Source organism: Gasterosteus aculeatus, chromosome 11, assembly GCF_964276395.1.
Source record: "Gasterosteus aculeatus chromosome 11, fGasAcu3.hap1.1, whole genome shotgun sequence".
In the NCBI taxonomy this organism is placed as follows: Eukaryota; Metazoa; Chordata; class Actinopteri; order Perciformes; family Gasterosteidae; genus Gasterosteus; species Gasterosteus aculeatus.
This window is the reverse complement of record NC_135699.1, coordinates 14,289,353-14,312,435: the sequence shown is the minus strand read 5'-3', so window position 1 is coordinate 14,312,435 and position 23,083 is coordinate 14,289,353. Positions and strand designations below refer to the sequence as shown.

Genomic DNA, 23,083 nt, shown 5'->3' with positions numbered 1-23,083 from the left:
GTATTTCTGACATAAAGTGTGTCTATTAGGCTTTAGATTTTCATGCATCTGTCAGCAATTGGTCAAAAAATGGACATTGGGTATTAGTTCATTTAAATGAAAAGTGATGTTTACAAAACATTTCAATTTATCCTTAAGTGGACATGTATGATTCCTTATATTGATAATTAAAATCAAATAATCCACTTGTGCTTTAGACAGTGCAAGCAATTGTCTATCTTCAGTTAATTCCTTTATGCTGCAAATTTTAAAATTGATTTTGTATACACACCAACTTTGTAGACAGTTGATCTCACATAAGTAACATTTTGAAGGGACGTTGATCATTCTTCCTTCATATTTAACACTTAGGACACGCTTCACATTCATTTTGGAACAGGGTTTTTGATGATTAAAAAAAAAACAAATTTGAACAACGTTGAGTATTTTGCATCATGTTGTATAACATCTGCACGTCTCCTCCTTCACTCAGCAGCGTGCAAAGAAAACTTGCTGTGCTGGAGACGCCGCTGAGTCCCTGCAGACAGACCGACAGACCGACTATTATTGTTTACGCGCACACTGATGTAAAGTAGGTCATGGAAGGAGGAAGCCCGGCCGCCCACTCGCCCCGCTGCCGCGCGTTGTCCCCCGTCTAGCAACACGCGTCTTCTGGCCACGACGTCCCCGCGGTGCCGCTCGTGCACAACGCAGGTAACGTTGACGCTTTTTCGCTCGCGCGAACATAGCGCCGAGGGAAGCTAACGGAAAGCTAACAGGCTAGTTTACGCTAGCTCCGAGTCCGCGGTCCATCTTTCCCCCTAATACCCGGGTGACAAACCGAGCTGTGACCGACATCGGCCGGTGCTCTAAGCTACACGTCCACACACACGCGACAATCGCGCGTGAGATAAACCGAGCTGCGTGTGACCGCGTTTGAAGCCCGCTGACATGTCAACGCCTCCGCGGTTCGACGGGTTGACTTCTGTGTGGCTACCGTTAGCTAGCTAGGCTAGGCTAAATGGAGCTAGCCAGAACAACACGATGTCACGTCAGAAGATAACAACTTTGCCGATGGTGACAATTCGCTGCGGTCAAGACTGCAACCAGCTAGTTTCAAGCAGTAAATCGAGTAGTTTGGGTGATATTTTGTGATTCTTTTTTTGCCGCCAACTTTCCCCAGTAAACAGTTTACTTTGCTATAATAATAAGGTACATAGCTGTAATGTTAGCACACGTTAATGTTGGGATAAGACATCAGAATAGCAATAACATCAATGATTCAGATAACATGCGACGCTCAAAGCCAAACAGACATGCTGCCTACGCCCCTCAAGATGGTCACATTTAACGTAATTTGTTCTGCAGCTTGTGGACTGATGCTCTTCCTCCAGCATCTGGACTGAACCTGAGCTGATCGGCAGTCTCTCTTTTCCACTGGTGAGACACTGCTGCTGCCATGTCCAGAAGCAGCAGGAACAGTCGCGCGTGGAGGTACGTTTGGGGAGGGATGCGAAGGGATGCTGACGCCCGGGCGCTTGAAGAATGGAGCCGTGACCGCATAGAGGTGAGCACACGAGGAACACTGGACCTTTGCACCTGAAGCAGAAACAGATTGGAAGCAGACAGAGCAGGAGATTCGCCTCGGCTTTCCCCGTCAGAGTTAAAGCCACTAATTTGCCATCGGTCTTTGTGAACAGTGTGTGTTTGTTGGCAATGTTGTGTTACGTAACAACACAAATGTTCGTAGCCTCTTGAGTCAGTTCCTTCTCTCTGCATTGCTGCTCCCCAGTTCAGCGACTCGGACTCCGAGGCGGACTTCTCAGCGGTGGTGGTCCCTCCGGTCCCCAGCGCGGTGCCCGTCACTGGAGAGTCCTACTGCGGCTGCGACTCCCAGGCTGAGAACAGCTACAACCCTCGCCTGCGAGGTTTCCACCAAGTCAAAGACTGCCACTGTGGCGAAGACGACCAAGGTACCAAGACCGCTTCTGCCAATCAGGGGCCCGGTTTGTCATTTAAAGGTTGATTTGGATGATGTCACTCGAGTGATCCGAATGACTGAACGAGTTGCGACGTTTCAGAGTTTGACTGGGTTTGGGACGGCAACGGTGGATCGACAGCGACGTTACTGAGCTGCGAGAACCGAAAAGTGAACTTCCACTCCGATTACAGCTGTGGCACAGCAGCGATCCGGGGCTCCAGAGAGCTGGCTGAAGGGCAGCACTTCTGGGAGATTAAGATGACGTCTCCGGTGTACGGAACCGACATGGTAAACACCCAACGGCAGTATGCAACGCTCCCTACAGAGATCCCTACATACTATTTGTCCCTAAACTGCTCTTTTTATCGGTGCAGATGGTCGGCATCGGTACTTTTGATGTCAATCTAGACAAATACAGACACTCGTTCTGCAGCCTGTTGGGAAAAGATGCAGACAGCTGGGGTCTTTCTTACACTGGTGAGATTACCACAACACGCTGTAGCAGTAGCGTCTCACCATGAGAACCGTACGTGTGTAACTTTAGTGGTTGTCTTTCATTTTGTCAGGCTTACTGCATCACAAAGGAGACAAAATGAACTTCTCCTCCCGGTTTGGACAGGGCTCCATCATCGGGATCCATCTGGACACGTGGCACGGCACACTCACTTTCTTTAAAAATCGCAAGTGTATAGGTTAGTAGCAACAAACGCATTACATAATGTTTTTTCTTTCAGTTATATTAAGAAAATACTCATACATACTGTACTTAAAAGTCAAACCAAATTGTCCCTGCTCTCTGATGCTGCATATAAATGAAACGTACCAGTGGACACAGACATCTGTTGAGTGGGTATTCTTGGCTAACTTTAAGCCCTGGAATCGTAACCAAATGTATGCTTTGTCACCATTCTCTTGACAGGTGTTGCTTCTGCGGAGCTGCAGAATAAGAAGTTCTACCCGATGGCGTGCTCCACAGCGGCGAAGAGCAGCATGAAGGTGATCCGATCCTGCTCCGCCAGCACCTCCCTGCTGTACCTCTGCTGTGCTCGCCTCCGCCAGCTGATGCCCGACTGTATGGACACCCTGGACGTGCTGCCGCTGCCGCCAGGCCTTCGCCAGCTGCTCCACAACAAACTGGGTTGGGTGCTCAGTCTCAACAGTGGCACCAGAGAGGAAGCCCCCGATGGGCCTGAGCTGCCCTCCCGCTTGCCCGCGCCCCCCTCGGCTGGACCGTCCTCCTCTGAGAGCGACTCAGAGGGTTGCACATCCGACCTCGAAGCCTGTCGGAGGAAGAGATGCCGCTGGACGTGAGTCCCCAGCTGGAGTCCCCCCCCTCCCCTCTTAAACACTGGCAGACCTGGATGATCTTCTGGCGTCTGATGTTTCTGAGTGTTTCCGATTAAAATAAGCAGGATCAGAGTGGTACGTAAGTGGGAAACTGTGACGGCAGTATTTCTGCCCACGTGCTGTACTGTGATCTTGTCTCATGCCATTCAGATAACTTCAGACTCGTCATACATTCAGTCTGCAAACCAGCTTCAGTAATGAGTCAGAAATATGCGGTGTTATAATGTGAGTTCCCATAATTTGTTGCCATTCGTGTAGAGCGATTAGTGAAGTGCTGCAGGAATGGACTGTACAGCGTACACTGAAGTCAGCTGTGGCCAAATTCTGATGTTCTTCCTGATACATTTGCAAAAAGGAGAGAATGTATATTTTAGGGATGCACTGATACTGCAATTGGGCCGATATTGATTCAATTAACTGGATCGGATATTTGAATTCCTGTTCAAGTTTTGATCAAGTTGTCGCTGCGTTTAAAAAGGTTTTCTTATGAATTGTAATTCCTGGTATCTTTGTAGATCTCTGCACCGAGTAGCTGGCTTAGGAAATGTCATTTTAGTAATATATACAAATTCGGAACAATTATGTCTATTTATTTATTTGTTTTATAAAGTTAGCAAAGCAATGTTTCCTTACACATACAATTATCCCATTTGCTTCAACACACCGGCATACATCGTATTAATCAAACACAGGTATCTGTTCTCTGCATCAACTTCCAGGTCTATCAACTAACTATTAATATCTGTATTGGGACTGAAAACATTGGTGCATCCCCTAAATATTTTTCAACCTGTATGCACATAATGTGTGTTGGTCTCAACCTCAATGCTATTGATGCATTATCATAGTAATATGTTACATGTTTTACTTGCATCTGTAATATTCTGGTAAATTGCCAAAGTGAGAGACTCTCCAATAAGTGAAACGAATGGGAAGGGACACACGCCATAGATTATATAGTATTCTTTATTCCTTATGGAAAAATTACAGCTCTTAGACAAACACTTTTTAAAGAAACATGTTTAGAACTAGTGATATCACATAGAACAAGAAATAGTTGGTTTTAACCTGAATGTATTTTGCACCTTTTCGTGCTCCTGAGATGAAAATATTTCAGTTTATCTCCAAACAAGTAATAGCCCTTTTGGTTCTTGTTTAAATACTAAGAAATTTGAGAGAGAGAAAAAAAATCATTGACACTTCTGGCAACATCCATTCGTCACCAGGTTTTGAAATCCTATGTCACTTGTTTGTAGCAACTATGGTTTCACTTTTTCAAAAGATGTTGCTAGTTTATTCTTGTTATTAAATGCTCTTTTAAATCTGACCATGAGACGAGTATGCCACTCGGAAGAGACTGACGCACATGTAAAGTTACTTTAAATCACTGTTATATTTTACTGTATAGAACCTTTAAAAAAGTTTCTTTGATTGTTTTTTTTACTGATCTGTTTATGCAAGTGTGTTCTTTCCCAAGGCCTTTACTCTTCACTCCCTGTGCAAACGCCACTTGGCTAATGGTACTTTAATTATTTCTTTAAAAAGTTCCTTGTTTCATACAAATTCGATTCCAATGATGAAAAGTCAGTACGACTATAGAAGCTTCTCCCACTGCTCCTGGGGAATAATACTGATTCATAGTTTGCCCAGGTGTTGGAGCTATACGGTCTTCCCAGTGCTGCCTCAGTCACCGGTCTTTGATCACGTCCAATCCGCAAGGGTCTTGGTTCAAGTAAACAGGCACAAACATTCACTGTACTATGCAATTCAAACATTGTATTTGATAATGGTTTTCAGAAGCACTGTGTATTTTAAGCATCGAGGGTAAAGGTACCAGATCACCATGGTCATTAGTTATGAGTAGTGTGACTTAACACACTTAAATTATTACATAACTGGGCAGGTTAATCAGATAATCCCTATAGATCTATTAATCTAAAAGATTAGTTAGTTAGTCCGAGTTAGCAGATGTATTTTTGTCTTATTTCACAGCATTTTTCTTTTTTTTCTGCATCCAGGCACTATTTCTTACTGTTTTACTGTAAATAGCAAAATTGTAAGTGTTTCTTCCATGCCGTGTCATATTAATAATACTGTATGTGATGGCCTTTACTTGCCTTTTTCTGTATAACTTATCAGCATGATTTCCAGCTGAAAATAAGTCAATGCAAAAATGAATGGGTGTGTTACTGTTAAGCAAGGAAGCTGGCAAGATTCCGTTTTTTATCTTCGACTAAAATGCTCTTCACTTCGGATGCAGTGGTGAGGTCTATATATTTGTAGTGAGTATACTGTGATTTTTTTGCATGCCATCAATAAAAAAAAGAGACATGCGCGGTCTACCACGGGACTAACGGACGCATTTAATTTCATTCCAAGGACGTGCGGGATGCTGAGAGAAGGCCCTTAGTTAAGCTGCTATTGGCTGAGACTGCCGGGGGGACTTGTTAGGACACGCAGAGCTCCTCTCTCACCTACAGTAATCCAGGGTTTATTAATGAACAATTATTAAGCGTTTTCCGCTGAGTTTTTGTGCTTCCTCCCCTCACAGGTTTCTATGGACCCTGTTCCTGCCTCCTGCCATGGCCCTGCTGACACCTGCTGCGGATATCGTGACTATTATTATTTTACGCCTGATTTACTACCCTCTGAGGCAAATTTGTAATTTGCGATATTGGGCTATACTAAATAATTATAAGCCTTTTGATTGTTCTGACCAAAAGTCTAAACTGATGTGATTAAGATGGCACTGAAACACGTACAGTAATAATAAGATCCACTAGAGTCGGTTACTTCCATCTGGAGCAAAGAAAGTTGGAGAGACATTAAGACGTCAACATCTCAACGCTAGTTTTTCTTTCTCCCTTCACAGGTTTCTATGGACCCTGTTCCTGCCTCCTGCCATGGCCCTGCTGACACCTGCTGCGGCTATCATGACTATTATTATTTTACGCCTGATTTACTACTCTCTGAGGCAAATATGTAACTGTAATATTGGGCTATACTAAATAATTATAAGCCTTTTGATTGTTCTGACCAAAAGTCTAAACTGATGTGATTAAGATGGCACTGAAACACGTACAGTAATAATAAGATCCACTAGAGTCGGTTACTTCCATCTGGAGCAAAGAAAGTTGGAGAGACATTAAGACGTCAACATCTCAACGCTGATTGGTCAACTGGTCACACAAAAGATGAAAACATGACCTTTCTCCTGGTCTCAAGAACACTTGTATTATAATAAAGCTTATTGGACACTTTTTTTCCCAATTCACACTTTAGTTTATTAAATTAATAAAACCCTTTTACAACGAAACAGAAGTAACCATAAAATATACACATGTAAAAGAAGCCGTTTTAATTCATCAACAATACAGAAAATAACAAGGCAGCATAGTGGCTGAATTAAACGTGTTCTGTAGTGTTGTCACAGAATGAGCACATATACCCTGAACAAAGACACGTTATAATATCTCATCAATGTTTCGTCCTTATTGTCCAGCAAGGCAGACGAAATGAGGATAATAATTACTCGTATAAAACCCGCCAACGTGGCGTCTCTCCAAAAGTCCCACAGAGTCCACATGAAGTGCCTCCTTTAGTCCACCTCCTCGATGGTGGGCCCCTGGGAGCCGGCTCGTGCCTGCTCTCCACAGCTGGCCGCAGGCCTCCCTCCCTGGTGCAGCTTGCTGATGACCGGGTTACACACCTTCTCAAGCTCCTCCTGCTTGTGTTGGTACTCCTCCTTCTCGGCCAGCTGGTTGTTCTCCAGCCAAGCGACGGTCTCTTCGCACTTCTCCGTCACCTTCTTCAGGTCCTCCGCGCTCACCTGGCCCCTCAGGTTCTCGTCCCGCAGGCTGCTGCTCACGCTGAAGGCGTAGGACTCCAAGGAGTTCTTGGCGGAGACCCTGTCTCTCTGAAGGTCGTCCTCGGCCTTGTATTTGTCGGCGTCCTGCACCATCCTCTCGATCTCCTCCTTGCTCAGCCGGCCCTTGTCGTTGGTGATGGTGATCTTGTTCTCCTTGCCGGTGCTCTTGTCCACCGCCGACACGTTCAAGATGCCGTTGGCGTCCACGTCAAAAGTGACCTCGATCTGCGGGACGCCCCGCGGAGCCGGCGGGATTCCTGTCAGATCGAACTTGCCCAGCAGGTTGTTGTCCTTAGTCATGGCGCGCTCCCCTTCGTAGACCTGGATGAGGACCCCCGGCTGGTTGTCGGCGTAGGTGCTGAAGACCTGGGTCTGCTTGGTGGGGATCGTCGTGTTGCGTTTGATCAGCGCCGTCATGACCCCTCCGGCCGTCTCCAGCCCCAGGGACAGGGGCGCCACGTCCAGCAGAAGCAGGTCCTGAACGTTGCCCGAGGTGTCGCCCGTGAGGATGGCAGCCTGGACGGCAGCGCCGTACGCCACCGCCTCGTCGGGGTTGATGCTCTTGTTCAGCTCCCTGCCGTTGAAGAAGTCCTGCAGGAGCTTTTGGATCTTGGGGATGCGGGTGGAGCCCCCGACCAGGACCACATCGTGGATCTGCCCCTTGTCCATCTTGGCGTCGTTCAGAGCTTTCTCCACGGGCTCCAGAGTTCCCCGGAAGAGGTCAGAGCACAGCTCCTCGAATCGAGCCCTGGTGACGGACGTGTAGAAGTCCACGCCCTCGAACAGAGAGTCGATCTCGATGCTGGCCTGCGAGCTGGAGGACAAGGTCCTCTTGGCCCTCTCGCACGCCGTGCGCAGCCTCCTCAAGGCCCTCTTGTTCTGCCTGATGTCCTTCTTGTGTTTCCTCCTGAACTCCTCCACAAAGTGGTTGACCATGCGGTTGTCAAAGTCCTCTCCGCCCAAGTGCGTGTCTCCGGCCGTGGCCTTGACCTCGAAGATGCCGTCCTCGATGGTCAGGATGGACACGTCGAAGGTGCCCCCGCCCAGGTCGAAGATCAGGACGTTGCGTTCTCCCGTCTTGCCTCGGTCCAGACCGTAGGCGATGGCGGCCGCTGTGGGCTCGTTGATGATCCTCAGGACGTTGAGTCCCGCGATGACGCCGGCGTCTTTGGTGGCCTGCCTCTGGGAGTCGTTGAAGTACGCCGGGACCGTGACCACCGCGTTGGACACCTTGTGGCCCAGGTAAGCCTCTGCAATCTCCTTCATCTTCACCAGGACCATGGAGGAGATCTCCTCGGGGTAGAAGCTCTTCTCCTCCCCTTTGTGCTCCACCTGGATCTTGGGCTTCCCTCCATCTCCCACCACCTTGAAGGGCCAGTGCTTCATGTCCGCCTGCACCACCGGATCCTCCACCTTCCTCCCGATCAGCCTTTTGGCGTCAAACACCGTGTTGCTGGGGTTCAGCGCCACCTGGTTCTTGGCCGCGTCGCCGATGAGCCTCTCGGTATCGGTGAACGCCACATAGCTGGGCGTGGTCCTGTTGCCCTGGTCGTTGGCAATGATTTCCACTTTGCCGTGTTGGAAGACGCCCACGCAGGAGTAGGTGGTGCCCAGGTCAATACCGATCGCTGTGCCCTTGGCTGCAGACATCTTTCAGTGTCCTGATGGTGGAGAGACGCAGTTTGAGAAAAGTGAGCACCTGCGTTATTGTAACATTAGGAATTTATCCAAAAACATCTCGAGTTATCTGTTAAATATTGCACTTGTGTGTGTTTTTTATGGTCAGGTCCAATGAATAAAAGTTGTCTGTATCACTGAAAATGCATTAGTTGCGCAACAAATGTCTATATTATGGAATATTTGTTATTATCGGGGTATATACATCAATGCTGAATATTTATACATTTATCGGTCTAAATTGACAGTTTGTCTGATGGACAAATGGTGGTTCGAGGAAACTGTGCAATCCAACTCACTTAAATTAAGTGCACATCATTTGAGAGACGTGTCAATTCAAAGCAACAAATAAAGAAACTAATCATTTGGAATTTCTAGAATTATTCGTGAATATAATAACATGATTTAAAATGATCCGAGAGTAAGAAGAAGAGTACTTACAGTGGTTAAAGATGATAAAGAGTAGAATCTGACGTTTCTTCTTCTTCTGCTGCTGCTTCTGCTGCTGCTTTTCTTCTGCTTATCTTTCTGCTTCTGCTTCTGCTTCTGCTCCTCTCGGTTTTATGGCAGTTTGCTCTCGTCAGGCGTCTGCGAGTCTCGTTATTTTATACTTTCCTCGCTGCCTTCTGGTCTCTTCTCGAGCTTTCCTCTGACGCTCTGGTCCAATCACAGAGCTCGGCGCTGTCGCTCTACGTGATGACGTCACCCACCAGCGCGTCACTAGAAGCTTCTTCAGGCTTCTGGTCGCTGCGAGAAACGCTGCCAGAAGTTAATACATTCATTCTAGATGTGATACATCGGGATTCATTGATGGTATGTAGAAAGGAACCATGTAGAAATATTAGAACCCGAGCAAATAAATCACATTAAACACAAATACACAAATCAACCAAACTTGCATCATAGTTTGGACCCCGACACTGCAGCCATTGGACTTACATATATGAACTCTACTTTAACCAACTATGATGATTCAATTTGTAGAAGACGTTAATGATTCGTCCGTATTAATAAAGAAGAAGCATAAATTGGAGGGTTTTTCATGCAGAGTTCTGCGTTTGTTTTCATGTGGGAAAACACCAAGTGCAGCGTTTGATCTGACATTTAATTGAAAATATAAAGTGGCTCAACAGAATTAATAGTCACTTGATAATAGAGATATTAAACATATGTCAAGTCTTGCATAGTGTCATTCATAATACCACCACTAGATATCACCAAAGGAAGACACCTTAAAATACTTATAATAATATAATCAGAGAATTCAAAAGAGACTGACTCTTTGTAGCCAAAGTAATTATCTTTACAAATGTCTTTATTCCTTAGTGTGCGCCAATAGATCTGAGTTATAAGGTAATGGTTGTTAACCTATATAAAGTTATGGATATGGCTATGTATAGTTACTCATCTAGATATATCATATATCCACATATAGCCCCTACAGGGCTGAGCAGGCGTCAGGTGATGAGGTCCAGGTCGTTCACCATGAAAAGACTTCATGGTCTTACACTCTACTGAAGATATATATATATAACTATATACATATATATAGGGGGACTTCTTAGGATATACAGAGCTCCTCTCTCACCTCACCTTCTACAGTAATCCAGGTTTTATTGATGCACATCACTAAATCAGCGTTTTCCCCAGAGTTTTTGTGCTTCCTCCCCTCACAGGTTTCTATGGACCCTGTTCCTGCCTCCTGCCATGGCCCTGCTGACACCTGCTGCGGCTATCGTGACTATTATTATTTTACGCCCGATTTACTACCCTCTGAGGCAAATTTGTAACTTGCGATATTGGGCTATACTAAATAATTATGAGCACAGCCTTTTGATTGTTCTGACCAAAAGTCTAAACTGATGTGATTAAGATGGCACTGAAACACGTACAGTAATAATAAGATCCACTAGAGTCGGTTACTTCCATCTGGAGCAAAGAAAGTTGGAGAGAAATTAAGACGTCAACATCTCAACGCTGATTGGTCAACTGGTCACACAAAAGATGAAAACATGACCTTTCTCCTGGTCTCAAGAACACTTGTATTATAATAAAGCTTATTGGACACTTTTTTTTCCCAATTCACAGTTTAGTTTATTAAATTAATAAAACCCTTTTACAACGAAACAGAAGTAACCATAAAATATACACATGTAAAAGAAGCCGTTTTAATTCATCAACAATACAGAAAATAACAAGGCAGCATAGTGGCTGAATTAAACGTGTTCTGTAGTGTTGTCACAGAATGAGCACATATACCCTGAACAAAGACACGTTATAATATCTCATCAATGTTTCGTCCTTATTGTCCAGCAAGGCAGACGAAATGAGGATAATAATTACTCGTATAAAACCCGCCAACGTGGCGTCTCTCCAAAAGTCCCACAGAGTCCACATGAAGTGCCTCCTTTAGTCCACCTCCTCGATGGTGGGCCCCTGGGAGCCGGCTCGTGCCTGCTCTCCACAGCTGGCCGCAGGCCTCCCTCCCTGGTGCAGCTTGCTGATGACCGGGTTACACACCTTCTCAAGCTCCTCCTGCTTGTGTTGGTACTCCTCCTTCTCGGCCAGCTGGTTGTTCTCCAGCCAAGCGACGGTCTCTTCGCACTTCTCCGTCACCTTCTTCAGGTCCTCCGCGCTCACCTGGCCCCTCAGGTTCTCGTCCCGCAGGCTGCTGCTCACGCTGAAGGCGTAGGACTCCAAGGAGTTCTTGGCGGAGACCCTGTCTCTCTGAAGGTCGTCCTCGGCCTTGTATTTGTCGGCGTCCTGCACCATCCTCTCGATCTCCTCCTTGCTCAGCCGGCCCTTGTCGTTGGTGATGGTGATCTTGTTCTCCTTGCCGGTGCTCTTGTCCACCGCCGACACGTTCAAGATGCCGTTGGCGTCCACGTCAAAAGTGACCTCGATCTGCGGGACGCCCCGCGGAGCCGGCGGGATTCCTGTCAGATCGAACTTGCCCAGCAGGTTGTTGTCCTTAGTCATGGCGCGCTCCCCTTCGTAGACCTGGATGAGGACCCCCGGCTGGTTGTCGGCGTAGGTGCTGAAGACCTGGGTCTGCTTGGTGGGGATCGTCGTGTTGCGTTTGATCAGCGCCGTCATGACCCCTCCGGCCGTCTCCAGCCCCAGGGACAGGGGCGCCACGTCCAGCAGAAGCAGGTCCTGAACGTTGCCCGAGGTGTCGCCCGTGAGGATGGCAGCCTGGACGGCAGCGCCGTACGCCACCGCCTCGTCGGGGTTGATGCTCTTGTTCAGCTCCCTGCCGTTGAAGAAGTCCTGCAGGAGCTTTTGGATCTTGGGGATGCGGGTGGAGCCCCCGACCAGGACCACATCGTGGATCTGCCCCTTGTCCATCTTGGCGTCGTTCAGAGCTTTCTCCACGGGCTCCAGAGTTCCCCGGAAGAGGTCAGAGCACAGCTCCTCGAATCGAGCCCTGGTGACGGACGTGTAGAAGTCCACGCCCTCGAACAGAGAGTCGATCTCGATGCTGGCCTGCGAGCTGGAGGACAAGGTCCTCTTGGCCCTCTCGCACGCCGTGCGCAGCCTCCTCAAGGCCCTCTTGTTCTGCCTGATGTCCTTCTTGTGTTTCCTCCTGAACTCCTCCACAAAGTGGTTGACCATGCGGTTGTCAAAGTCCTCTCCGCCCAAGTGCGTGTCTCCGGCCGTGGCCTTGACCTCGAAGATGCCGTCCTCGATGGTCAGGATGGACACGTCGAAGGTGCCCCCGCCCAGGTCGAAGATCAGGACGTTGCGTTCTCCCGTCTTGCCTCGGTCCAGACCGTAGGCGATGGCGGCCGCTGTGGGCTCGTTGATGATCCTCAGGACGTTGAGTCCCGCGATGACGCCGGCGTCTTTGGTGGCCTGCCTCTGGGAGTCGTTGAAGTACGCCGGGACCGTGACCACCGCGTTGGACACCTTGTGGCCCAGGTAAGCCTCTGCAATCTCCTTCATCTTCACCAGGACCATGGAGGAGATCTCCTCGGGGTAGAAGCTCTTCTCCTCCCCTTTGTGCTCCACCTGGATCTTGGGCTTCCCTCCATCTCCCACCACCTTGAAGGGCCAGTGCTTCATGTCCGCCTGCACCACCGGATCCTCCACCTTCCTCCCGATCAGCCTTTTGGCGTCAAACACCGTGTTGCTGGGGTTCAGCGCCACCTGGTTCTTGGCCGCGTCGCCGATGAGCCTCTCGGTATCGGTGAACGCCACATAGCTGGGCGTGGTCCTGTTGCCCTGGTCGTTGGCGATGATTTCCACTTTGCCGTGTTGGAAGACGCCCACGCAGGAGTAGGTGGTGCCCAGGTCAATACCGATTGCTGCGCCCTTGGCTGCAGACATCTTTCAGTGTCCTGAAGGTGGAGAGACACAGTTTGAGAAAAGTGAGCACCTGCGTTATTGTAACATTAGGAATTTATCCAAAAACATCTCGAGTTATCTGTTAAATATTGCACTTGTGTGTTGTGTTTTTTTATGGTCAGGTCCAATGAATAGAAGTCGCTGTATCACTGAAAATGCATTAGTTGCGCAACAAATGTCTATATTATGGAATATTTGTTATTATCGGGGTATATACATCAATGCTGAATATTTATACATTTATCGGTCTAAATTGACAGTTTGTCTGATGGACAAATGGTGGTTCGAGGAAACTGTGCAATCCAACTCACTTAAATTAAGCGCACATCATTTGAGAGACGTGTCAATTCAAAGCAACAAATAAAGAAACTAATCATTTGGAATTTTGAGAATTATTCGTGAATATAATAACATGATTTAAAATGATCCGAAAGTAAGAAGAAGAGTACTTACAGTGGTTAAAGATGATAAAGAGTAGAATCTGACGTTTCTTCTTCTTCTGCTGCTTCTGCTGCTGCTTTTCTTCTGCTTATCTTTCTGCTTCTGCTTCTGCTTCTGCTCCTCTCGGTTTTATGGCAGTTTGCTCTCGTCAGGCGTCTGCGAGTCTCGTTATTTTATACTTTCCTCGCTGCCTTCTGGTCTCTTCTCGAGCTTTCCTCTGACGCTCTGGTCCAATCACAGAGCTCGGCGCTGTCGCTCTACGTGATGACGTCACCCACCAGCGCGTCACTAGAAGCTTCTTCAGGCTTCTGGTCGCTGCGGGAAACGCTGCCACAAGTTAATACATTCATTCTAGATGTGATACATCGGGATTCATTGATGGTATGTAGAAAGGAACCATGTAGAAATATTAGAACCCGAGAAAATAAATCACATTAAACACAAATACACAAATCAAGCAAACTTGCATCATAGTTTGGACCCCGACACTGCAGCCATTGGACTTACATATATGAACTCTACTTTAACCAACTATGATGATTCAATTTGTAGAAGACGTTAATGATTCGTCCGTATTAATAAAGAAGAAGCATAAATTGGAGGGTTTTTCATGCAGAGTTCTGCGTTTGTTTTCATGTGGGAAAACACCAAGTGCAGCGTTTGATCTGACATTTAATTGAAAATATAAAGTGGCTCAACAGAAATAATAGTCACTTGATAATAGAGATATTAAACATATGTCAAGTCTTGCATAGTGTCATTCATAATACCACCACTAGATATCACCAAAGGAAGACACCTTAAAATACTTATAATAATATAATCAGAGAATTCAAAAGAGACTGACTCTTTGTAGCCAAAGTAATTATCTTTACAAATGTCTTTATTCCTTAGTGTGCGCCAATAGATCTGAGTTATAAGGTAATGGTTGTTAACCTATATAAAGTTATGGATATGGATATGTATAGTTACTCATCTAGATATATCATATATCCACATATAACCCCTACAGGGCTGAGCAGGCGTCAGGTGATGAGGTCCAGGTCGTTCACCATGAAAAGACTTCATGGTCTTACACTCTACTGAAGATATATATATATAACTATATACATATATAAATATGGGGATTTCTTAGGATACACAGAGCTCCTCTCTCACCTCACCTTCTACAGTAATCCAGGTTTTATTGATGCACATCACTAAATCAGCGTTTTCCCCAGAGTTTTTGTGCTTCCTCCCCTCACAGGTTTCTATGGACCCTGTTCCTGCCTCCTGCCATGGCCCTGCTGACACCTGCTGCGGCTATCGTGACTATTATTATTTTACGCCTGATTTACTACCCTCTGAGGCAAATTTGTAACTTGCGATATTGGGCTATACTGAATAATTATAAGCACAGCCTTTTGATTGTTCTGACCAAAAGTCTAAACTGATGTGATTAAGATGGCACTGAAACACGTACAGTAATAATAAGATCCACTAGAGTCGGTTACTTCCATCTGGAGCAAAGAAAGTTGGAGAGACATTAAGACGTCTACATCTCAACGCTGATTGGTCACACAAAAGATGACAACATGACCTTTCTCCTCATCTCAGAAAAACTTGTATTATAATAAAGCTTATTGGACACTTTTTTTCCAATTCACAGTTTAGTTTATTAAATTAATAAAACCCTTTTACAACGAAACAGAAGTAACCATAAAATATACACATGTAAAAGAAGCCGTTTTGATTCATCAACAATACAGAAAATAACAAGGCAGCATAGTGGCTGAATTAAACGTGTTCTGTAGTGTTGTCACAGAATGAGCACATATACCCTGAACAAAGACACATTATAATATCTCATCAATGTTTCGTCCTTATTGTCCAGCAAGGCAGACGAAATGAGGATAATAATTACTTGTATAAAACCCGCCAACGTGGCGTCTCTCCAAAAGTCCCACAGAGTCCACATGAAGTGCCTCCTTTAGTCCACCTCCTCGATGGTGGGCCCCTGGGAGCCGGCTCGTGCCTGCTCTCCACAGCTGGCCGCAGGCCTCCCTCCCTGGTGCAGCTTGCTGATGACCGGGTTACACACCTTCTCAAGCTCCTCCTGCTTGTGTTGGTACTCCTCCTTCTCGGCCAGCTGGTTGTTCTCCAGCCAAGCGACGGTCTCTTCGCACTTCTCTGTCACCTTCTTCAGGTCCTCCGCGCTCACCTGGCCCCTCAGGTTCTCGTCCCGCAGGCTGCTGCTCACGCTGAAGGCGTAGGACTCCAAGGAGTTCTTGGCGGAGACCCTGTCTCTCTGAAGGTCATCCTCGGCCTTGTATTTGTCGGCGTCCTGCACCATCCTCTCGATCTCCTCCTTGCTCAGCCGGCCCTTGTCGTTGGTGATGGTGATCTTGTTCTCCTTGCCGGTGCTCTTGTCCACCGCCGACACGTTCAAGATGCCGTTGGCGTCCACGTCAAAAGTGACCTCGATCTGCGGGACGCCCCGCGGAGCCGGCGGGATTCCTGTCAGATCGAACTTGCCCAGCAGGTTGTTGTCCTTAGTCATGGCGCGCTCCCCTTCGTAGACCTGGATGAGGACCCCTGGCTGGTTGTCGGCGTAGGTGCTGAAGACCTGGGTCTGCTTGGTGGGGATCGTCGTGTTGCGTTTGATCAGCGCCGTCATGACCCCTCCGGCCGTCTCCAGCCCCAGGGACAGGGGCGCCACGTCCAGCAGAAGCAAGTCCTGAACGTTTCCCGAGGTGTCGCCCGTGAGGATGGCAGCCTGGACGGCAGCGCCGTACGCCACCGCCTCGTCGGGGTTGATGCTCTTGTTCAGCTCCCTGCCGTTGAAGAAGTCCTGCAGGAGCTTTTGGATCTTGGGGATGCGGGTGGAGCCCCCGACCAGGACCACATCGTGGATCTGCCCCTTGTCCATCTTGGCGTCGTTCAGAGCTTTCTCCACGGGCTCCAGAGTTCCCCGGAAGAGGTCAGAGCACAGCTCCTCGAATCGAGCCCTGGTGACGGACGTGTAGAAGTCCACGCCCTCGAACAGAGAGTCGATCTCGATGCTGGCCTGCGAGCTGGAGGACAAGGTCCTCTTGGCCCTCTCGCACGCCGTGCGCAGCCTCCTCAAGGCCCTCTTGTTCTGCCTGATGTCCTTCTTGTGTTTCCTCCTGAACTCCTCCACAAAGTGGTTGACCATGCGGTTGTCAAAGTCCTCTCCGCCCAAGTGCGTGTCTCCGGCCGTGGCCTTGACCTCGAAGATGCCGTCCTCGATGGTCAGGATGGACACGTCGAAGGTGCCCCCGCCCAGGTCGAAAATCAGGACGTTGCGTTCTCCCGTCTTGCCTCGGTCCAGACCGTAGGCGATGGCGGCCGCTGTGGGCTCGTTGATGATCCTCAGGACGTTGAGTCCCGCGATGACGCCGGCGTCTTTGGTGGCCTGCCTCTGGGAGTCGTTGAAGTACGCCGGGACCGTGACCACTGCGTTGGACACCTTGTGGCCCAGGTAAGCCTCTGCAATCTCCTTCATCTTCACCAGGACCATGGAGGAGATCTCCTCGGGGTAGAAGCTCTTCTCCTCCCCTTTGTGCTCCACCTGGATCTTGGGCTTCCCTCCATCTCCCACCACCTTGAAGGGCCAGTGCTTCATGTCCGCCTGCACCACCGGATCCTCCACCTTCCTCCCGATCAGCCTTTTGGCGTCAAACACCGTGTTGCTGGGGTTCAGCGCCACCTGGTTCTTGGCCGCGTCGCCGATGAGCCTCTCGGTATCGGTGAACGCCACATAGCTGGGCGTGGTCCTGTTGCCCTGGTCGTTGGCGATGATTTCCACTTTGCCGTGTTGGAAGACGCCCACGCAGGAGTAGGTGGTGCCCAGGTCAATACCGATCGCTGTGCCCTTGGCTGCAGACATCTTTCAGTGTCCTGATGGTGGAGAGACGCAGTTTGAGAAAAGTGAGCACCTGCGTTATTGTAACATTAGGAATTTATCCAAAAACATCTCGAGTTATCTGTTAAATATTGCACTTGTGTGTGTGTTTTTTATGGTCAGGTCCAATGAATAAAAGTTGTCTGTATCACTGAAAATGCATTAGTTGCGCAACAAATGTCTATATTATGGAATATTTGTTATTATCGGGGTATATACATCAATGCTGAATATTTATACATTTATCGGTCTAAATTGACAGTTTGTCTGATGGACAAATGGTGGTTCGAGGAAACTGTGCAATCCAACTCACTTAAATTAAGTGCACATCATTTGAGAGACGTGTCAATTCAAAGCAACAAATAAAGAAACTAATCATTTGGAATTTCTAGAATTATTCGTGAATATAATAACATGATTTAAAATGATCCGAGAGTAAGAAGAAGAGTACTTACAGTGGTTAAAGATGATAAAGAGTAGAATCTGACGTTTCTTCTTCTTCTGCTGCTTCTGCTGCTGCTTTTCTTCTGCTTATCTTTCTGCTTCTGCTTCTGCTTCTGCTTCTGCTCCTCTCGGTTTTATGGCAGTTTGCTCTCGTCAGGCTTCTGCGAGTCTCGTTATTTTATACTTTCCTCGCTGCCTTCTGGTCTCTTCTCGAGCTTTCCTCTGACGCTCTGGTCCAATCACAGAGCTCGGCGCTGTCGCTCTACGTGATGACGTCACCCACCAGCGCGTCACTAGAAGCTTCTTCAGGCTTCTGGTCGCTGCGAGAAACGCTGCCAGAAGTTAATACATTCATTCTAGATGTGATACATCGGGATTCATTGATGGTATGTAGAAAGGAACCATGTAGAAATATTAGAACCCGAGAAAATAAATCACAAATAAACACAAATACACAAATCAACCAAACTTGCATCATAGTTTGGACCCCGACACTGCAGCCATTGGACTTACATATATGAACTCTACTTTAACCAACTATGATGATTCAATTTGTAGAAGACGTTAATGATTCGTCCGTATTAATAAAGAAGAAGCATAAATTGGAGGGTTTTTCATGCAGAGTTCTGCGTTTGTTTTCATGTGGGAAAACACCAAGTGCAGCGTTTGATCTGACATTTAATTGAAAATATAAAGTGGCTCAACAGAATTAATAGTCACTTGATAATAGAGATATTAAACATATGTCAAGTCTTGCATAGTGTCATTCATAATACCACCACTAGATATCACCAAAGGAAGACACCTTAAAATACTTATAATAATATAATCCGAGAATTCAAAAGAGACTGACTCTTTGTAGCCAAAGTAATTATCTTTACAAATGTCTTTATTCCTTAGTGTGCGCCAATAGATCTGAGTTATAAGGTAATGGTTGTTAACCTATATAAAGTTATGGATATGGCTATGTATAGTTACTCATCTAGATATATCATATATCCACATATAGCCCCTACAGGGCTGAGCAGGCGTCAGGTGATGAGGTCCAGGTCGTTCACCATGAAAAGACTTCATGGTCTTACACTCTACTGAAGATATATATATAACTATATACATATATATATATAGGGGGACTTCTTAGGATACACAGAGCTCCTCTCTCACCTCACCTTCTACAGTAACCCAGGTTTTATTGATGCACATCACTAAATCAGCGTTTTCCCCAGAGTTTTTGTGCTTCCTCCCCTCACAGGTTTCTATGGACCCTGTTCCTGCCTCCTGCCATGGCCCTGCTGACACCTGCTGCGGCTATCGTGACTATTATTATTTTACGCCCGATTTACTACCCTCTGAGGCAAATTTGTAACTTGCGATATTGGGCTATACTAAATAATTATGAGCACAACCTTTTGATTGTTCTGACCAAAAGTCTAAACTGATGTGATTAAGATGGCACTGAAACACGTACAGTAATAATAAGATCCACTAGAGTCGGTTACTTCCATCTGGAGCAAAGAAAGTTGGAGAGACATTAAGACGTCAACATCTCAACGCTAGTTTTTCTTTCTCCCCTCACAGGTTTCTATGGACCCTGTTCCTGCCTCCTGCCATGGCCCTGCTGACACCTGCTGCGGCTATCATGACTATTATTATTTTACGCCTGATTTACTACTCTCTGAGGCAAATATGTAACTGTAATATTGGGCTATACTAAATAATTATAAGCCTTTTGATTGTTCTGACCAAAAGTCTAAACTGATGTGATTAAGATGGCACTGAAACACGTACAGTAATAATAAGATCCACTAGAGTCGGTTACTTCCATCTGGAGCAAAGAAAGTTGGAGAGACATTAAGACGTCAACATCTCAACGCTGATTGGTCAACTGGTCACACAAAAGATGAAAACATGACCTTTCTCCTGGTCTCAAGAACACTTGTATTATAATAAAGCTTATTGGACACTTTTTTTCCCAATTCACACTTTAGTTTATTAAATTAATAAAACCCTTTTACAACGAAACAGAAGTAACCATAAAATATACACATGTAAAAGAAGCCGTTTTAATTCATCAACAATACAGAAAATAACAAGGCAGCATAGTGGCTGAATTAAACGTGTTCTGTAGTGTTGTCACAGAATGAGCACATATACCCTGAACAAAGACACGTTATAATATCTCATCAATGTTTCGTCCTTATTGTCCAGCAAGGCAGACGAAATGAGGATAATAATTACTCGTATAAAACCCGCCAACGTGGCGTCTCTCCAAAAGTCCCACAGAGTCCACATGAAGTGCCTCCTTTAGTCCACCTCCTCGATGGTGGGCCCCTGGGAGCCGGCTCGTGCCTGCTCTCCACAGCTGGCCGCAGGCCTCCCTCCCTGGTGCAGCTTGCTGATGACCGGGTTACACACCTTCTCAAGCTCCTCCTGCTTGTGTTGGTACTCCTCCTTCTCGGCCAGCTGGTTGTTCTCCAGCCAAGCGACGGTCTCTTCGCACTTCTCCGTCACCTTCTTCAGGTCCTCCGCGCTCACCTGGCCCCTCAGGTTCTCGTCCCGCAGGCTGCTGCTCACGCTGAAGGCGTAGGACTCCAAGGAGTTCTTGGCGGAGACCCTGTCTCTCTGAAGGTCGTCCTCGGCCTTGTATTTGTCGGCGTCCTGCACCATCCTCTCGATCTCCTCCTTGCTCAGCCGGCCCTTGTCGTTGGTGATGGTGATCTTGTTCTCCTTGCCGGTGCTCTTGTCCACCGCCGACACGTTCAAGATGCCGTTGGCGTCCACGTCAAAAGTGACCTCGATCTGCGGGACGCCCCGCGGAGCCGGCGGGATTCCTGTCAGATCGAACTTGCCCAGCAGGTTGTTGTCCTTAGTCATGGCGCGCTCCCCTTCGTAGACCTGGATGAGGACCCCCGGCTGGTTGTCGGCGTAGGTGCTGAAGACCTGGGTCTGCTTGGTGGGGATCGTCGTGTTGCGTTTGATCAGCGCCGTCATGACCCCTCCGGCCGTCTCCAGCCCCAGGGACAGGGGCGCCACGTCCAGCAGAAGCAGGTCCTGAACGTTGCCCGAGGTGTCGCCCGTGAGGATGGCAGCCTGGACGGCAGCGCCGTACGCCACCGCCTCGTCGGGGTTGATGCTCTTGTTCAGCTCCCTGCCGTTGAAGAAGTCCTGCAGGAGCTTTTGGATCTTGGGGATGCGGGTGGAGCCCCCGACCAGGACCACATCGTGGATCTGCCCCTTGTCCATCTTGGCGTCGTTCAGAGCTTTCTCCACGGGCTCCAGAGTTCCCCGGAAGAGGTCAGAGCACAGCTCCTCGAATCGAGCCCTGGTGACGGACGTGTAGAAGTCCACGCCCTCGAACAGAGAGTCGATCTCGATGCTGGCCTGCGAGCTGGAGGACAAGGTCCTCTTGGCCCTCTCGCACGCCGTGCGCAGCCTCCTCAAGGCCCTCTTGTTCTGCCTGATGTCCTTCTTGTGTTTCCTCCTGAACTCCTCCACAAAGTGGTTGACCATGCGGTTGTCAAAGTCCTCTCCGCCCAAGTGCGTGTCTCCGGCCGTGGCCTTGACCTCGAAGATGCCGTCCTCGATGGTCAGGATGGACACGTCGAAGGTGCCCCCGCCCAGGTCGAAGATCAGGACGTTGCGTTCTCCCGTCTTGCCTCGGTCCAGACCGTAGGCGATGGCGGCCGCTGTGGGCTCGTTGATGATCCTCAGGACGTTGAGTCCCGCGATGACGCCGGCGTCTTTGGTGGCCTGCCTCTGGGAGTCGTTGAAGTACGCCGGGACCGTGACCACCGCGTTGGACACCTTGTGGCCCAGGTAAGCCTCTGCAATCTCCTTCATCTTCACCAGGACCATGGAGGAGATCTCCTCGGGGTAGAAGCTCTTCTCCTCCCCTTTGTGCTCCACCTGGATCTTGGGCTTCCCTCCATCTCCCACCACCTTGAAGGGCCAGTGCTTCATGTCCGCCTGCACCACCGGATCCTCCACCTTCCTCCCGATCAGCCTTTTGGCGTCAAACACCGTGTTGCTGGGGTTCAGCGCCACCTGGTTCTTGGCCGCGTCGCCGATGAGCCTCTCGGTATCGGTGAACGCCACATAGCTGGGCGTGGTCCTGTTGCCCTGGTCGTTGGCGATGATTTCCACTTTGCCGTGTTGGAAGACGCCCACGCAGGAGTAGGTGGTGCCCAGGTCAATACCGATCGCTGTGCCCTTGGCTGCAGACATCTTTCAGTGTCCTGATGGTGGAGAGACGCAGTTTGAGAAAAGTGAGCACCTGCGTTATTGTAACATTAGGAATTTATCCAAAAACATCTCGAGTTATCTGTTAAATATTGCACTTGTGTGTGTGTTTTTTATGGTCAGGTCCAATGAATAAAAGTTGTCTGTATCACTGAAAATGCATTAGTTGCGCAACAAATGTCTATATTATGGAATATTTGTTATTATCGGGGTATATACATCAATGCTGAATATTTATACATTTATCGGTCTAAATTGACAGTTTGTCTGATGGACAAATGGTGGTTCGAGGAAACTGTGCAATCCAACTCACTTAAATTAAGTGCACATCATTTGAGAGACGTGTCAATTCAAAGCAACAAATAAAGAAACTAATCATTTGGAATTTCTAGAATTATACGTGAATATAATAACATGATTTAAAATGATCCGAGAGTAAGAAGAAGAGTACTTACAGTGGTTAAAGATGATAAAGAGTAGAATCTGACGTTTCTTCTTCTTCTGCTTCTTCTGCTGCTTCTGCTGCTGCTTTTCTTCTGCTTATCTTTCTGCTTCTGCTTCTGCTTCTGCTTCTGCTCCTCTCGGTTTTATGGCAGTTTGCTCTCGTCAGGCTTCTGCGAGTCTCGTTATTTTATACTTTCCTCGCTGCCTTCTGGTCTCTTCTCGAGCTTTCCTCTGACGCTCTGGTCCAATCACAGAGCTCGGCGCTGTCGCTCTACGTGATGACGTCACCCACCAGCGCGTCACTAGAAGCTTCTTCAGGCTTCTGGTCGCTGCGAGAAACGCTGCCAGAAGTTAATACATTCATTCTAGATGTGATACATCGGGATTCATTGATGGTATGTAGAAAGGAACC

General features: G+C 47.7%; 5 protein-coding genes across 6 annotated transcripts; 1 reads left to right on the top strand and 4 right to left on the bottom strand.

Annotated features, from left to right (window-relative positions):
* Positions 1-435: 435 nt before the first annotated feature.
* spsb3a (splA/ryanodine receptor domain and SOCS box containing 3a) lies at positions 436-5,485 on the top strand. Of its 2 annotated transcripts, none has more exons than XM_040189893.2 (7): positions 436-693; positions 1,348-1,546; positions 1,772-1,952; positions 2,061-2,248; positions 2,335-2,437; positions 2,527-2,652; positions 2,880-5,485. In XM_040189893.2, exons 2-7 carry the CDS (start codon positions 1,439-1,441, stop codon positions 3,269-3,271), a joined length of 1,098 nt encoding a protein of 365 aa, XP_040045827.2. In that variant the 5' UTR covers positions 436-693; positions 1,348-1,438; the 3' UTR covers positions 3,272-5,485. The 2 variants fall into 2 exon arrangements, with proteins under 2 accessions (XP_040045827.2, XP_040045828.2); XM_040189894.2 differs by having other exon boundaries at positions 482-1,191.
* Positions 5,486-6,565: 1,080 nt separating this feature from the next.
* On the bottom strand, positions 6,566-9,574 carry LOC120827661 (heat shock 70 kDa protein 1). The gene is made up of 2 exons (XM_040190728.2): positions 9,294-9,574; positions 6,566-8,836 (listed from the first exon to the last, which is right to left on the bottom strand). The coding sequence occupies exon 2, from the start codon at positions 8,823-8,825 to the stop codon at positions 6,906-6,908; it is 1,920 nt and encodes a 639-aa protein (XP_040046662.2). The 5' UTR covers positions 8,826-8,836; positions 9,294-9,574; the 3' UTR covers positions 6,566-6,905.
* A 1,346-nt stretch (positions 9,575-10,920) lies between these two features.
* LOC120827660 (heat shock 70 kDa protein 1) lies at positions 10,921-13,930 on the bottom strand. The gene is made up of 2 exons (XM_040190727.2): positions 13,653-13,930; positions 10,921-13,192 (listed from the first exon to the last, which is right to left on the bottom strand). Exon 2 carries the CDS (start codon positions 13,179-13,181, stop codon positions 11,262-11,264), a length of 1,920 nt encoding a protein of 639 aa, XP_040046661.2. The 5' UTR covers positions 13,182-13,192; positions 13,653-13,930; the 3' UTR covers positions 10,921-11,261.
* Positions 13,931-15,270: 1,340 nt separating this feature from the next.
* On the bottom strand, positions 15,271-18,283 carry LOC144384552 (heat shock 70 kDa protein 1-like). Its single transcript, XM_078083978.1, has 2 exons — positions 18,000-18,283; positions 15,271-17,540 (listed from the first exon to the last, which is right to left on the bottom strand). Exon 2 carries the CDS (start codon positions 17,527-17,529, stop codon positions 15,610-15,612), a length of 1,920 nt encoding a protein of 639 aa, XP_077940104.1. The 5' UTR covers positions 17,530-17,540; positions 18,000-18,283; the 3' UTR covers positions 15,271-15,609.
* A 1,669-nt stretch (positions 18,284-19,952) lies between these two features.
* LOC120828282 (heat shock 70 kDa protein 1) lies at positions 19,953-22,975 on the bottom strand. Its single transcript, XM_040191766.2, has 2 exons — positions 22,683-22,975; positions 19,953-22,223 (listed from the first exon to the last, which is right to left on the bottom strand). The coding sequence occupies exon 2, from the start codon at positions 22,210-22,212 to the stop codon at positions 20,293-20,295; it is 1,920 nt and encodes a 639-aa protein (XP_040047700.1). The 5' UTR covers positions 22,213-22,223; positions 22,683-22,975; the 3' UTR covers positions 19,953-20,292.
* Positions 22,976-23,083: the final 108 nt, after the last annotated feature.

Excerpts from the sequence above, each read along its gene's own strand:
- LOC144384552 (XM_078083978.1), bottom strand. The coding sequence starts at position 17,529 with ATGTCTGCAGCCAAGGGCACAGCGATCGGTATTGACCTGGGCACCACC.
- LOC120827660 (XM_040190727.2), bottom strand. The coding sequence starts at position 13,181 with ATGTCTGCAGCCAAGGGCGCAGCAATCGGTATTGACCTGGGCACCACC.
- LOC120827661 (XM_040190728.2), bottom strand. The coding sequence starts at position 8,825 with ATGTCTGCAGCCAAGGGCACAGCGATCGGTATTGACCTGGGCACCACC.
- LOC120828282 (XM_040191766.2), bottom strand. The coding sequence starts at position 22,212 with ATGTCTGCAGCCAAGGGCACAGCGATCGGTATTGACCTGGGCACCACC.
- spsb3a (XM_040189893.2), top strand. The coding sequence starts at position 1,439 with ATGTCCAGAAGCAGCAGGAACAGTCGCGCGTGGAGGTACGTTTGGGGA. Across the intron at positions 1,547-1,771 it reads GGAGCCGTGACCGCATAGAG|TTCAGCGACTCGGACTCCGA; the intron begins GTGAGCACACGA and ends GCTGCTCCCCAG. Across the intron at positions 2,653-2,879 it reads TAAAAATCGCAAGTGTATAG|GTGTTGCTTCTGCGGAGCTG; the intron begins GTTAGTAGCAAC and ends TTCTCTTGACAG.